The sequence below is a fragment of the Ruditapes philippinarum genome, unplaced genomic scaffold (assembly GCF_026571515.1).
Source record: "Ruditapes philippinarum isolate M1 unplaced genomic scaffold, ASM2657151v2 ctg2619_1_1_1_1, whole genome shotgun sequence".
NCBI classification, from domain to species: Eukaryota; Metazoa; Mollusca; class Bivalvia; order Venerida; family Veneridae; genus Ruditapes; species Ruditapes philippinarum.
Window position 1 is genome coordinate 28,173 of NW_026866563.1, and position 16,514 is coordinate 44,686.

A 16,514-nucleotide genomic window follows, 5' to 3' on the forward strand; every position below is an offset into this window, starting at 1 on the left:
TTGTTTTACAATGTAATAGATATATTAATCAAGGAAGCAGTTAATACCGCCATATTATTGGAGACATCCAAATATGATAAAATTTATTGCTCTTATGTACTCTGAAAATGATACTATTATAAAACGTCTTTCATGTTATATTGAAAAAGCTTGTAATGTTAGGAACAACACTATTTTCATTCAACGTAATTAAGGGAAAACTTAGTAACTGTAAAACGATATTAGCAAATATATCTTTTATTTTAGTGTATACATGATATTGCTAAGCAAATTTCTGTTTTACCATATGTCAATCTTGTCGCTTTCGTTTTTCGGACAAGGCTGACAAATATGGTCTTCTCAGATAATATATTATCTTACTCATTCAGCGAATCATTGTTACCAGAAATACTAAAATCGTAATATGCTTTATTTTCGGTAAACTGCATATATCACTTAGTTATCTATGTATTTTGGACAGTTTATATTCATATCTGTCACCAGTTTTCATTTCTATATGTTTGTAATTATGTAAACTGTTATATATGCAAAACTCTATACCTTTTGCTAAATAAGTTTTGTTTACTGTTACGTACACTGATACGGAAATATGTTCGTTAATATTATTTATGCAGGTCTTATATGCTAGTATGTAAATTGCCATATTTGTAATTTGTACTGTGCATTTTGCCACATGGGTCGTTGACCTTCTGGTTTGATATGAATAAAACTTTGAAACTTTGAAACTTTGTATCGGTATTTCACAACTTTTCTACTATTTATTCATTAATGCAACCAGGATTCTATTTTGACATGAGAGTTAAAAATGTGTTACCTCTCATAACGTCCTATAAAAACTATCGCTATTTCTTGTAAGTCAAAAATGCACACTGTGTTGACACGTGTTTAAGAATTTTATTTTGAAAGGATTTTGTTTTAGAATCATTGAATTTAGTTAAGTTGATAATTATTATTATGTCTAATTAGACGAAAACAGGATGCACAAGAACTTACGTACTTGGGACTATAATAATGCGCAGTGACACTTTTGAAACAAATTGTATTTCGGATAAATCAACGGAATATGTTCTCTATTGTTTTCAAAAAAAAATTAATTAATGTTGGATTTAAAGGATCTTTGCATTAAAATGCAAGTAATTTTTCCATAAATTTTATTCACACAATTTGTTTGATATCTAACCGGGGAATAGTTATGCTGGAAAAGAGGTAAGGGTTGTGAATAAGGTTTAGAGTGATTTTCCGACGAGATATTATTCGCGGTATTCACAACAAACATATGCTTATTAGAGGTTATTAACAATACACATTTTTTAAAGTACGTAACAATTTCACGTGACTCTGGCAGTCAAAAGTAGGCTTTTTGTTTTACCATGAACAATTATTTTAGCGGCAAAGTAGAATAGGCACGGGAGCACGAAATGATATTATTAACTGTCAGCCAATCAAGTACAAGCTGCTTATCTTGGTTGTCACCATTTCTAAGAATCGGACAGTCGTCAATGCAAACAATTATATTTGTCATAGGGAAAAGCAGACCTATTGAACATATGGTTATATATAAACACAAAACTGAGAGAATTATACGTGAAAACATAGTGCTCATTCATTTTCATAATAGATGCCGGTTTCATTTATCCACGCCAGTGTTAAGTAAATTTAACCTATATTTCTGCAAGCTTTATAATATTATATAATGAATCCATACCAGAAATAAAAAAAAATAAGGGTGGAACTTTTTTTATCCCATTACAAGTAGATACAATTTTAGCGGTTAGATATAAATTACCAAATAAGTTAACAAAAATGATATTCGATAAATAATTAAAGGCACCAGTTGTCATGACACATAACATATAAGATATTCAGACGGATATTTCCTCCCAGGGCCTCCGCTGATGTACACATTTGCAATGAATAAACGGTTTTAAATAAACACAATACTTTTATGCCCTAGAAATTTTACCTTTTGTGATTTCACTGGATTTCAGACTTTCACTTTCATTTTGAGAAGCTTTTACTGGCGACAACACAGTATATCATGTGGTGTTCTAATGAAACTTACAGGACATCAACTTAAATCTACGTATTGTGCCAGCTATTTAATCTTTCCTGATTTTCCTTAAATGTTAATAAAGGGTAAAGGGTCTACTCGGCCCTATACCAACTCGGCACAGGTCAACTCGGCACTCTATTAAAAACCTATTAGGATATAGATTGTTTAAAATGTTTAGTTTATAAAAAATAAGGAGTAAATTACTATAAAGTATTCAGAGGTATGATCACTAGCAAACAGAAATTGAAAAAGTTGGAAGTGTACATGTACGTATTATTTGAAATTATCTTTGTTAAGAAGGGATATCGAGACGATAAATGTTAAAAATTGATATTTAAATTCAATTTTTATGACTATTAACACCACGGATTTATGTTACAGCGATCGGACACTCCTAGTTAACCCTAGGCTATATAAATGCTTTAAAATCTTGTCGTGCACCCGATAAAGGTACATCGATCGATAATTTACCGGCGCTAAGCGTAAATGCTCGTTCGCAACGGATACTTACTTTACAAAATACCATACAGCTTTTCCATTTATTATCCGATTTTGGAAATTTAAAGTTTATTTTGAAGAAAAATACTTGTTTAATTCAAATATCTAATTTGTTTTTAAGGGTACAGTTCATCTGTCCGCAACGACGATTAAAAAATAACTTGACGAAATCCGCTGTAAATTTACATTCTTAATGTAAAAAGCAGGTATTTGAAATTTATTATTTTATAATAATTTCAATTTCAAAATAAAAAAGCCGATGTAAGTTATTCACAGATGATCAAAGATGCAATATTTAAGAATTATTGGGTTATGTAGTCAAATTTATTAACGGACAATTGTTTTACGGGTAATGTATTGCTGCCTTTACAATTCGCTCAACACGTGAAGAAAATTTATTCATTTTTTTAGTACAAAATATTGCCGAGATTGTCAATATTGCTATATTCATAGAATATTTAAAGTTCATTCATCATTTATATCATTATTATTTTTTGTAAATCTGTTGCTGTGAAGTAGACAATCATCGTAACAGTAAAGTACTTACTTGTGGCTTTCTCGATTCCGGCCTTTTTAATGTCACTCGTATATTTTAATCCGTATATTTTATTTATTCTTTTTATTTGAATGCCTGTAGAAAGATATGTTTGATACTTTTTAATGTTACGCCTGAAAAACAATAAACATTTTTACAGTTTGAGTCAGGACTTTTCGAAATAAAAGTGACTTTTGATTATTTTTTACACATCGCTTAAATTTCTTTCAAGTTTAATTACTTTTGAAGGGGGGTAATTACCAGGTAACAAGTTTATTTTCAAACTGTCATTACCAGGTTACATGTGATAATTGCAACACTCAATCTTAAAAAAAACAAATAGAATTTAAATGTATATTTTGTATGTGCGCTGTCTTTAACTACAGTCCATGGCATGTGTGGTAAGAAAATGATTCTGAAGAGGATATATATAAATACAATGTAAATCTATTTTCTTTATTAACATTTATAAATGAAATTGAAAATAAACAACTCAATTTGTAGAGTCCTTTCTTTGAAAGATAACGAAAATAAACATATGACAAATAAATCATTTGACGTGAATTGTGAAGGATAACTGAAAAAAATCTGTTTCAAAATAAAAAATATTATAAAACAGCTGTTCTGTATGCCAATAAAAGTTTCTTCCTTGCCAATCTAATGAATTCATCTATATATGAACGTTTGTCTAGAATGATCTGAAAATATATTTAATACACTTATTAGTAGAATATTTACTATATTTATACAAATATACAGGTAAATCAAATAAAAATGTACAAATCATTTGGAAATAATTCACAGAAATAAAGACACATTTAAAACATGAATTTCTTTAAAAGTATTTTAGCAATCAAGAAACATTTTTTTTGCAATGCTACCATTAAACCATGTAAAAATAATTATCTTAATTTGAATCGCGGTAATAATTTATGCTTGAAGTAAAAGGGCGTCAAAATGTAGAGAGTATGCCTAAAGAATAAGCGAATATTTTTTTTAATTAGGTACTTTTTTTTTTTAATTAGGTACTTTTTAACTAATCGTCACAGCGTTCTATCGGCATATTTTCATATATCAATACTTTAGCGACACAAAATATTACTGTATCAATACATTCATATGTGTATATTTTTTCACAAAGCTGCAATAACACAACATACTCTTGTGAAAATCTGTCATATTTCGCACTCCGCGCGTTCCGCCATCTCCATTTCTGTCCACCTTTATCCGATGTGCGATACCGCGCATGAGCGCGACGAGACTTTAAGTTAAACGAAAGTGTCCGATCCTTGTAATATAAATCCGTGTAAACACTGATAAATGTAATTGTTTTTAACACTATTTGTTCTTTACCGACCAATGCTGTTTGAGCGATACATTGCAGGGATTTTTTGAGCTTATTTTATAGCCGTTATTGGGTCATATTCCCAATTGAAAATAGTATATTATTTTCCCAATCAACAGAAAAAAAATTCCCTAATTGAAAGTTACAAAATAAAAATATTAAATAAAAACTTCTAAAAACTTTGAAAAAAGGGATTCTTCACTGTAATAGCGCTAAGATGTTTGACGATGCCATCCTAGACAATAATTGTTTGCATTCATTTAATCACTGCAAAATTTTAGTGATGCATTTTCTCCCCAATTTTAACAAAACACCGCTGAAATTCCCAATTACATGGGTATGGTTAATGTTTCCAAATTCCTGGAAAAAATTTCTTGCATTGTACAAAAAGCATCTGAAGTAGGCAAAACGTGCATAAAAATCGTAAATTCACATGCAAATTGGTACTTTCATCTATAAAAGTTTTCAATAACCTTGAGTAGAGGTCTGTTACTGTGAAAATGTTAAACATTGAAAGTTATGATGAAAACATATTTAAAGTAATATAAGTTATCATTACCAGTAATATATAATTATGGGCCGAGTTGACCCGTGCCGAGTTGGAATAGGGTCGAGCTGACTCGGGGGCCGAGTACGTTTAAGGGCCGAGCTGACCCTGATTCACGTAAAGTATAATAATTTCTCTTAGGTGAAAAGTTTCACTGTTTCTTTGCCATCTTACCACAATGTTTGATCATAAGTACGAAATTTACCTCCGGCTCATCTAAATATAAATATGCGAGGACAGTTACTAATGCCATAATTGTTTTTACAAATATCTTTTTCCACAACTATAAAAAGTGTTTTGCTGACTAATATTGTCAAGTTATACAATTTTGTTAACTGTGTTCTTGGTCCAGAAATGATTTCCCTCCTGAGCTGACACCAGGCAGTAATCAGGTATGGAATGTGCAAAAGTAGCGCAGAATAAAGAAAAGGATGAGTTTCACGGTTGTTGATATATTATTATTTAAACTTCATTAAGCATGATTCAAAGACACAAGTCTACATAAGAATATTTTTCTTTTAATTGAAATAAAAATGAAGTTCTTATTTTTAGCTAGACGTTTTCGGAGAAAAAAAGAGCTATTGTTACAGCCATGTTGTCGTTGCTGCCATTGCTGTTACGGTTGCCTTCCGAAAATTTTAGGGTTGGTTCTATTTGCAATTGTCTTATGGATAACTTTCATACTTGGACAAAGCAGCACTTTGGACAAGACGGTCAAGTTGAACATACTGAACTTGACCTTCTCTCATAAATGACATTGATCTGCAAGGTCAAATGTTTCAAGTTTGCTTTATTTATGAATGCCAATCTTTGTGTCTTTTTTCGTTGATAAATTGGAACCACTTTTCTCATACGAGCTAAAACTAATTATTTATATTTTTCCTTAAACCTATTGCTAAGATAGTAAGATAATGTAGACGTGTAGGACTGTTAGGCTTAAAATAAACTTATGTTTGTTTCCCCTTCCCGACCCATTAAAATTAGGGTTTGGTAGGTAGGTAGGAAAATTATTTTTTATATGTGCATACTAATAACTAAATGCTTATATGTTAATGAATTATTAAAATTAATTTATTAAGTGTAATAGTATATGTACATGCATTACGTACCATATTCACAACTGACATATGCAACATTTTTTTAACTATGCTAGCTGTCTTGAATATCAGATTAGATTGTACCTATTGTATTCTGAAAGAAAAAATACTTTCAACCCCTTTGAACCTGAAAACATCTTTTGGGTAGGGGCAAATGTGTTGGGTACAGTAGGTAGGGAAGAGGAAATAAATTAAATTTTATTTCAGGCCTTAGTATTAATGACAATATGCGGGATAAATCAATCTCAATATCAATTCATTCGTTAGTTCTTTAACAAGATTGACTTGTTGTTTAATTATCTCGATAAGAATTTAAAAAAGTTTCAAACTTGTAACTATTCAACCTTTATTATGAAAAAAGTTATCTAATATATACATGTCCTTACAAATACATTCAAGATATTTACGTACTACATCAAACTATTAAGCAATGGCACGATGAAGAAATAAGCAAACATACAAACTTATAAATTTAAATAAACAAAAGTAGATAAGCGATGCATTTTTCATTTGGTTCTCTGTTTATCAAAATTTTATTAACTAACTTGGCAAAAACTCGCATTTGTAAACATGTATCTTGTCTTCACTACCACCAACAATAAGTCTACATCTTTCTCTGTCGAAACACATAGACTGCGGAAATGAAATATTTAATGGCATGTTATCTACAGTCCGATGCTTTTTTCCATTATAATCCAGCTGATGAATACTGTTTGTTTCATCTAATACAAGAACAATACCTTCACCAACCATACATATATCACGTAAGCGATAACCGTCAAATTGTTCGTCGAATAAATGATTTCCTTTGTCATCTGTTGTAGTTAGATCGGTTTTTGCCTTGAAGTAGAGTCGTTCCCCATTGTCACTTATAGCAATTAAGGGACTGTAGGTTTTGTCCGGATAATGATAGAGCACATGCTGTTGTGTACAGTCTTTGTTATAATTGTAAATTGTGTATCTACTGCAAATATAGAGTGTGTCACCGTGACAAGCTAGATCGTAACATTCATGATCTAGCTTCACTAATTGTGTCAGGTTAATATTATCTGATATATTCACGTACTGTATGGAATTGCCACTTAAACTAGCAACAGCTGTATCGTTGCCTATATAACATACAGAAAAGGGATGTTCAGTTACATCACAGTGACTTATTACCTTGTACGAACTGTCCAATTTCTTCAGTCTGTTATTCAAGATGTCAGCAAGGAGAACTTCACCATTAGGAAGCATACACATACTAGTGATAATACACTCATCTTGATCATTTTTGTTTCTATTTATCAAAGTATTATCTATCCTAACGCTATAAACCCCTTTTATACTTTTGATGTTGAGACGACGTTTCTGTTCAACGTAAGACCTTTCAGATGTAACTTGTTTTATTCCAAGACATGTGCTGTATGAATAGAAAAAAAACAATTATTTTTTTGACCTTCTTTCCATTTATGATTATGAATACAAAATATATCACAAACAAAAATATCGACAAACACTAGCTTTACAATTATCTAGCATAGTGCAGAAACTTCTATAGACTTTTACACATGTTTCAATGACATGACTTTAATTATAGACATTTAATAACATGGCTCACATTTCAATATGACATATGTGTATATACGAGGGGTTATCAAAAAATTCGTTGACTTTCTTTGTTGCTTAAAATATATTTGAGATATTGATTTGAAATTCTTACACTGCTTAGAAGAATAAGAAACAAATAAACATAGAAAAAATCATGTAAGTAGCTTCATATTAGCTTCATATATAACAACAATATTTAATTTAACATAAACACATGTCGGTGACAGCGGCGCACTCCAAAATAATTTTGACGTCAACGTCATAATAAAGTATAAAATGTACTTCAACGTTACGCAGTCAATGACCGTTACTGCTTCTCAAAGTAATGTCCATCACTAAATTTCTTATGCCACTCACATCACTAATGATCATGAAATTTTATTTTATCTGTTCGCCTGCTGATTGTATCATTCCCAAATTACCACAAAATTTTATGATTGCGCGATTTTCTAGTTTTTGCGTGTCCATTATTTTCCCGTTGTTAACAATAACGGCGTTTTGGCGTTTCTAGCGATATCAACAAAAATTAAAAGAAATGACATCCATAATTTTAAAGAATTTTATTTAAATGACGTCCTAGAAGAAACATGCGATGTTTACCGGGTTTCTACTTAAATTATTAGTTTTTAGCAAAAAATATACGATGACTAACTGCACTTTTCTACCTTGCGCCGGATGCCGAGTATGTGCTTATCAAAAGCAATATAAAATCATTATTTATTGACGTATTTAATTGTTCCTGATAATGTTCTACAAGGTATGCTGATAAAATTCCATTAAAGTACAAGCTGACGTTCAAGAGATGTTTAAAAAATCGACGAATTTTCGGATAACCCCTCGTACGTTGTGTATATATGGTGTATATTTAAACTGCTTTTTTCACTGTAATTATGTTCTTCAGCTTAACTGTGAACAATAACTATTATTATAATATGAGCCGCGTCACGACAAAACCAACATAAATGGGTTTGCGACCAGCATGGATCCAGACCAGCCTGCGCGTTCGCGCAGTCTGATCAGGATCCATGCTGTTCGCTATTAGTTTCTCTACTTGTAGTAGGGTTTGTAAGCGAACAGCATGGATCCTGATCAGACTGCGCGGATGCGCAGGCTGGTCTGGATCCATGCTGGTCGCAAACCCATTATGTTGGTTTTGTCGTGACGCGGCTCATATATATTTAAAGGGCGTGAACGTAAAGATTTAAACAAAGACAATAACGATGGAAGGGAATATTTGCCAGTATATTTAATATACCTTGTGACATTATAACTGAATTCTTATGATTTAAATTACTATCCGAATTTCATTGTTGTTTCCTGATTTAGTAATTTATATCTAATAATTAAAATAGGTCGCTCATTGTTGCCGTTTACAATAATTTCTCCCGATTGAGAGGTATCGGTGCCATCGGTAAGTATCACAGGCAGTCGGTTCGTGTATAGTATACATGTACATGACCACGCCCACCAAGTGAACTTCAAAATGCTAGTGAGACATTGACCTTTAAAGGTAGGGACGTGATAATTGGACGCGACACATCGTCTTGATGTTGTAGACATTTATGTTAAATTATTTTAAAATCCTTCTATGCATGACAGTTAAAGCCCGGACACGATTGTGTGTACCTATTTATTCTAATTGTGATTATGTGACATTTATGCCCAGTTTTTTTTTAAATCATTCTATGCATGACAAAGTTATAGTCTGGACACGAATGTGCGTACCTATTTACTCTAATTGCGATAATGTGAAACTTCAAAATAAAAGCGTGACCTTGACCTTTGAGGCAGGGACGTGGTTCTTGGGCGCAACACATCGTCTTGATGTAGTAGACATTTGTGTCAAGTTATTTAAAAATGTATGACAAAATTACAGTCGTGACACGAATGAAGTGGGAACTCGCAGACGGACGGACGGACAGACAGACGGTGCAATTATATTATGCCTCCCTTCTGGGGCATAAAATGAGTGGGCGTGTTCATTGACATGTATACTATCCAAGCCACGCACCGACTGCCTTTGGTAAGTATTAGTCCGTTAGATCGAGCGTAAATCAGGTCATAATTATTCTGTATACGTCATTAATGAAAGAATCAGGGCAATCTGTTTCACATTAAGAATGCTTATATAACCAAGTTTATTTAACATTAAGAGTATAAGTCATTTTTGAATGTACATTGTTATACATGTACCCGAGATTAACAGACATAAAAAGTACATATACACATGTATGACAGACAGAAAACGGTTATTGAAATTCTGTCCCACGAAAATTGAAAAGGTGTGTATTTCTGGGTTTATGCATACACATTCTATCAATTTCTATATATTGCACGTATAAAACTGACTGTACGTTTATACAATATCAATTTCATATATAATCGTATGCACTTGTATTTGGGGAAAACTATATCCACACCTAATTTCAATTAATTTCTGGTATTGAATCAATTTTAAAGCGCTCAGAAATATGTGTTGAATTTGCCAAAAACTGGTGTATAAAAAAAACCAGCCTGTATTATAACCAAATGTATGAACACTTTGTTTGTACCTATAATTCTGTAAGTTTCGTGTTTATTTATAAGCATATGTGCAAAAGGTCTGCACTCCTTCCTTCTATCAATTGCTATTTTGTTAACTGAATGTTAGACATATTTGTATAAATTGACAACCTGAACGTTTCTTAGAAATCGCGACAACCAAGATTAGCGGCGATATTGAAATGTAGGTATTTATGGAAAACCGTAAGGTCTACGTGGTTATACGACGGCGCGATAATGCGATGACGACGGTCCGATAATGCGACAATGTGATAATGTGATGACGATAATACGATAGTGCAATACGTTTAGCTGGTCATCATTTTTTCGAATGACGTACAGTACATTAAATTTGCTGACCACGATGACATCAACGGTATTTCGTAGGTTTTAAAAACGTTAATAATTGTTTCCTACCGGCCGTGTGGTGATATTGGACACCGAGGTTCTGCGGTCCTCTTGTCATTATGAACATCGTCGGGCCATTATCGCACAATGGCGAGCAGGGGAACTAAGTATTAACCTCTAAGAAATATGTTGTTCAAAATCGAAGTGTAAATTCCTCATGGTAAGAAAATGGTTGTTACTTTCATAAGTTGTACAAATTATCTGCCCTATAAATGAAGGGCCAATTACAGCGCAAAAACAAAAAACCAATGTATTAGTAACTAAATTACACAGAAGGCTGTTGATATGATGTTTGAATCAATGGTTGTTACTTTCATAAGTTGTACAAATTATCTGCCCTATAAATGAAGGGCCAATTACAGCGCAAAAACAAAAAACCAATGTATTAGTAACTAAATTACACAGAAGGCTGTTGATATGATGTTTGAATCATAGGTGCATCGCATCATTTTAAAGAGCTAATTTTGATAATTGATAAGATAAAAAAAATTAATAATAATAATCATGCAATAATAGTTTGCATGTTTACAAAATAAAATAAATACGATCAGTTTCAGGAAAAAAAGACATGTATAAAAATGTGAAAACAGCAATTACAAGCTTAAAATAAAAATTTTGGTAAATTGTAAAGAATAAGCATGTCAGAATATCACAAAACAAAAGACAAACCAGCGCGTAATCCCTTTAATAAATACCTTGCACTTTTTCAGGAATTAAGGTATTATAATTCTAATTAAAAGTTAACTGTTAAATAAATACAAAGAACTATTAGCAATGCTGGAATTTGCCGATATAAAATATTTTGTTAGCTTTGTTTGTTTGTTTGGTTTAACGGCGTACTGGTCAACACAGTTTAGGTCATATAACTCCGGAAACAGAAAGGGATAATTTTGGCTAACCTCGGATGCTACAAACGTCAAAGCAACAACGGGGGTCAAAACCAAAAGAAACTATTTAGTCGTCCACTGTATCTCAGTGTAGACCAAATGATACATCGGCCAGTCGCTATAACGAAAAGACTTATTATTCTGCCAACACTCGAATATTTATCAAAGGTGATGACTATAATATATTTCATTCGTCTTACTTACCAAATAAATTTAAATTATTTCAATATGCTAAAATGAGGGATACAATTAAAGTGTCGGGTCAATTTAAAGTATCAAATGATTATCTTTTTCCAAACTATAAATTTTCTAATTTGTTTACAAATTTTTTAAGAGATAATCAAACTTAAATGCTTCTGACAGATAAGTTGTCGGTCATTGTTGCACGATTTTAAAATTCGTTTGTTTAATTTGATACTTTTTGTTCTATATTAACCACTATAAATTACTGATTTAAAGAAGTGTATAATTACCCATGTTTTGATTCTCTGCATGCTGTACATAAAAACGTGTCATGGTCTGGACAATAGAGAGTACATTGTGTATGTTGATGCTCGGTACAAGTCATAGATCTGGTTACGCCGGTAAAGTCTGAGGACAGTAGATTTACGCTTTTAAATATTTGTACATGTTTTTGTGTTTACAGAATAAAAATTATCAACCTATAAAGTTTTTCAATAATCCTTACATATTTTAACGATATTGCGCAAAAGATTTTTAAAAATTAATTTTGATTTAGTCATTTAATACATTTAAGGTGATTCCGCTTTGTCAGCCATGTTTGTTTTCACAAAGTCTGTCCAAAGTGAAAGTAGGCCAAAATTCATAACAACAAAGCTCAAATTGTTATATGATAAGCCATTTGCAAGTACACTTCAAGTTCTATGTTTTAAAGACTATTTTAAACAAAAATAAAAATGATAACAATAAGAAAATCTACCTTAAATGGGCTAAATTTCTGAAGACCAAAAGCATTCTGTTGCAAAGTTTTATGCACATTTCATGAATGGTAAAATCCAGTTTAAGGTCTATTTAAGTGCCAACAAATGCCATTTTTTGCAGAAAATACAAAAAACTTTTAAAAACTTAAATGTTAGGAAAGTGTTTTATCTGACCTTGAAAAAACAGGGCCACCATGACATGTGTAAAAAAGTAGTACCATGAAAATAAACATCATTTACCTATTTCTTGTGTACATGACAAACAGACACACTTCACTGTTACACATAAAAGGTTAGATTTTAAAGTTTGATTGTGTTTTCATTTAAATTGTAGTTCATAAGGCTATAAATGATGATTGTTTTTCTTGCTTTTTTTACAAAAAATAATGGAGGCCATGTGCTTAGAAGGACATGAGATACTGATTTATTTGGAGTTAAGTTTTGAAAGATTTTTGTATTTGCTGCAAAAAATAGCTTTTGTTGGCACTAAAACAGACTTTAAAAAGGATTTTGCCATTGATGGAATGTGCCTAAAACTTTGCAACAGAATGTTTTTGGTCTTCAGAAATGTAGCACATTCACGGTAAATATTCTTATTGTTATCATTTTTATTTTTGTTTATAATTGTCCTTAAAATATAAACCTGGAAGTGTACTTTCAAATGTATCATCATTTTACAATAAGAGCTTTGTTGTTATATGAATTTTGGCCTACTTTCACTTTGGACAGACTTTAGTGAAAACAAACATGGCTGGCAAAGCGGAATCACCTTAATATGCACTGATTACAAAAAAAAACAGAATACACTGTTAAATATAAAATATATCATATATCATAATTATTCATATTTTACTTACACAGACGTTGTTTTACTTTCTCTATGCCATTTGAAGAGCAATTGGCAATTATGTCATGCGATTCAATGTCACATTGCACAAGTAACCATCGTCTAAGCTCAAACAGTTCTTGATGAAATCCGTTACTGCTGATAGCCGTAAGAAAATCTTCCATGGCCTTCGAACTGGTGCAGTTGATTTGTATGTCTGTTGACGATTGGTCAGTGGTAGAAATATCAACGATGCGGCATTTCTTTATGGCCTTGATGAAATCTACGAGGTGGTAGACTGGTGTATCAGTTGATATTTCATCAAAAGACGAACCAGTCATATCATCGTTATCTTTAATATAATCTCTCATTACTTCATAAATTCGTTGATTCCCTTCAGCACTTTTTTCACCATTTTTAGCAATAACATTTATCTGTAGATCAAGCAAGAATTGCTCTGAAAAACAAAAAAAAAAAACATAATACATGTAGAGAATCAATGCACGGTTTAACGTGCATCAAAATATGCAGATATTAATGCACACTCAAATTGCATGTGTATTAGCTTTTTTCTCAAATAAGTTACATTTCGTTCCGTTATTTTTTTTCATATAAATGTTACACAGGTTTCGTCATGTTTTCCCTTTTTGCGCGCTGAGTAATGCATATTAAAAACAAAGGGCATGCTTGCGTAATTAAATCGGTAAACATGTTTCCGTCTTCGTTTATATATTCCTACGTGCGCAGTTTTTATGAAAGAACAACAAGGAAAGTTAGAGAATTAGTATTTTAAATATGAATAATTGATATAAGTAAATGTATTTCAAATATAGCTAGTTCAACAGTCAACTTACTTTAGTAACATTCTTATTTAAGTCCTCAAACAAGTAAATGTATAAAATAACAATAATGTTCTAAATGTGTTTTTCCTTTTGTCTTCTTTTCAATGCTAACAAAATTTTATTGATAAGAGTTGTGAATTCACAGGGTTTTAAGTATTTTTTCATTATGTACCTTTAAGACTCTTTTGTTTTCCTGCAGATCTAAAATTTAGCATAAGCTGAAGCTCATTTTCTTTATCTGTAAATAAAAACACAACTCGGGAAATTACGAACATTTATGTAAAAAATATTCAATAATGCTTAACAGAATATATGCGTGTCCTATTTTTAAGTAATTCGGCATGTATATGATGGGAAGAATACATCTTAGACCAAATATTTTACAAGTTATTTTCTACATGAACAACACTTGTTCGTAACTTTTAAACAACAACACTGTTTCTGTCCATAGTAACAAGTCCGCTAAAAAAGAAAAAGTATGCAAACTCCGGAATGTTTTCTATTATAGACAAAATAACTAGAGATATTAATTGATTATTCTTTCACAAGCAATACGTTTTTTTTAGAAATTTGATATTCTTTTGATTTTTTTATAGAAATAAAAACGTTTCTTGCATGACCTTTTTTATAGTGTCAAATCCTAAAACACCCCTTTTTGAAATATGTCTATTCAAACATCATTTTATTTCAAAGTCTGATTCTTTTTCTAGCTTCATTATTTTAATTCTTCTTTCTCTTTGTAGCTATTTATACATTTTGTACGTATATCAGTATAACATAAGTTAAAAACATTATGTCAATTTTGCATAATGTTACTGTTTTGTCAAATCCAACAGTTATATCATAAAAAGGAACCAATTTATGAATTTGTGCAATTTAAGGGAATAAAAGTAATTCTTTTCAAACGGATACAGAATTTTTGAACTACACTGTTACGTATCTCGATAATACTTATGTTTGATTTTAAATCCTTGTCTAATGACCTAGTAGAATTTTCGTATAAGGATAAGCTCTTATTTGTTCAAATAAATATTCAAGGACAAACCTTTTATCTGTTGCTCTATCAGTTGAAGTTTCAATTCATGCTGAAGAAAAAAATTTAAAGTGTTACATTATATATATTATTCGAACCATTCGATTATTGTGCATAAACATTACGAAGAAGGAACTAAAATTTAATTATATATATTTTGGTAATATTCATTTAATTCCTTATTTTCTGAAACCCAATATAATACTTACAGAACACTGGAATAGTTCGGATACCATCGTCTAAAGACTACATTTGATTACCTAAGATAGAAGTCAGTAGGTAAGAACTGACCACAAAGTATATGTACGTAATAACACTTATGTCATTCAAAATTGTACTCTTTTCCATTACTAACGAATGTTATGTTCAAGAAATCTAAACAAAGCTATATATTCAAGCGTGCATGATGGTTAACAGAGAGACATGTAACAATGACAGGTAAGAGGCATCTGTTTTAACATCTGTTTCTCAGTAATGATTCGTATACAATAAAAAGACTAGCAACTTTAGAATCGCAGTATTTTTAAAAGACCTTTTGAACTTATTATCCATTGTAATAGACTTGAAAAACAATATTGCCTTACTTTATCGGCCGTAAAAGCATGTTCTAACAATACTCAAATGCATTAGCTATAACACTTGCCTGTTTTTGTGCTGTTTCGTATTTCTCTTCTAATCTAGACATCCCATGCGCTCTCAGCTCTCTCATCTCATGTTCAAGGTTAATCTCAATCTGATTTTGTTGCACCTGTAAGAAATTTATGATAGGACTCCGGTCCGTAAACTCATTTGACGAATTTGTCTTTTTCATACAATACACACATGTCTGAATGCATATTAGGCCCATTTTATTTCATAAGAATGGAAGGACCTTTAGTATCACTTGACATCAAAGTATGTACTACAAGAGAAGGTCAAAATGAACTTACGTTTATCCAGGTTAATTTTTTTACAACAAACTCCCGAATTATTTTCATGTAATAGGCTTTGTTGATAATTTTTTACATTCTGTATTGTTGCAATCTTGTTAATACTCAAATATTTGACTGTGTATATGTGTGAAAAGCCTAGAATTAACGAACTCACGTTTGCAAGATGATACAGATTGATCCACTACAATGTTACAACAGATAAAGTTATTGTACTTACTATTATAGACAATAATGTTCTCACTATTATAGTCAATAAATGTGTTTCACAATTATGCAAAAGACCTGAACGCACTATTACAAATTATACATGTATTGCAAAATAACAAGTTGTTAAGAATTTAGAAATTGCTAAAGTATATTTTGCAACAAATATTACAAAATTGATCAATATATTCTTAATTAATACATTTAGAAAGGAGACGATTTATTACATAAAGAA

General features: G+C 31.3%; 1 protein-coding gene across 1 annotated transcript; it reads right to left on the reverse strand.

Annotated features, from left to right (window-relative positions):
- Positions 1-6,430: 6,430 nt before the first annotated feature.
- Positions 6,431-16,295, reverse strand: LOC132732916 (uncharacterized). The gene is made up of 6 exons (XM_060719444.1): positions 15,787-16,295; positions 15,156-15,195; positions 14,283-14,348; positions 13,300-13,725; positions 11,975-12,092; positions 6,431-7,477 (listed from the first exon to the last, which is right to left on the reverse strand). Exons 1-6 carry the CDS (start codon positions 15,988-15,990, stop codon positions 6,616-6,618), a joined length of 1,716 nt encoding a protein of 571 aa, XP_060575427.1. The 5' UTR covers positions 15,991-16,295; the 3' UTR covers positions 6,431-6,615.
- Positions 16,296-16,514: the final 219 nt, after the last annotated feature.

Excerpts from the sequence above, each read along its gene's own strand:
- LOC132732916 (XM_060719444.1), bottom strand. The coding sequence starts at position 15,990 with ATGGGCCTAATATGCATTCAGACATGTGTGTATTGTATGAAAAAGACA. Across the intron at positions 13,726-14,282 it reads AAAACAAAAGAGTCTTAAAG|AGCAATTCTTGCTTGATCTA; the intron begins GTACATAATGAA and ends TTTGTTTTTCAG. Across the intron at positions 7,478-11,974 it reads TGCAGAGAATCAAAACATGG|CACATGTCTTGGAATAAAAC; the intron begins GTAATTATACAC and ends CTATTCATACAG.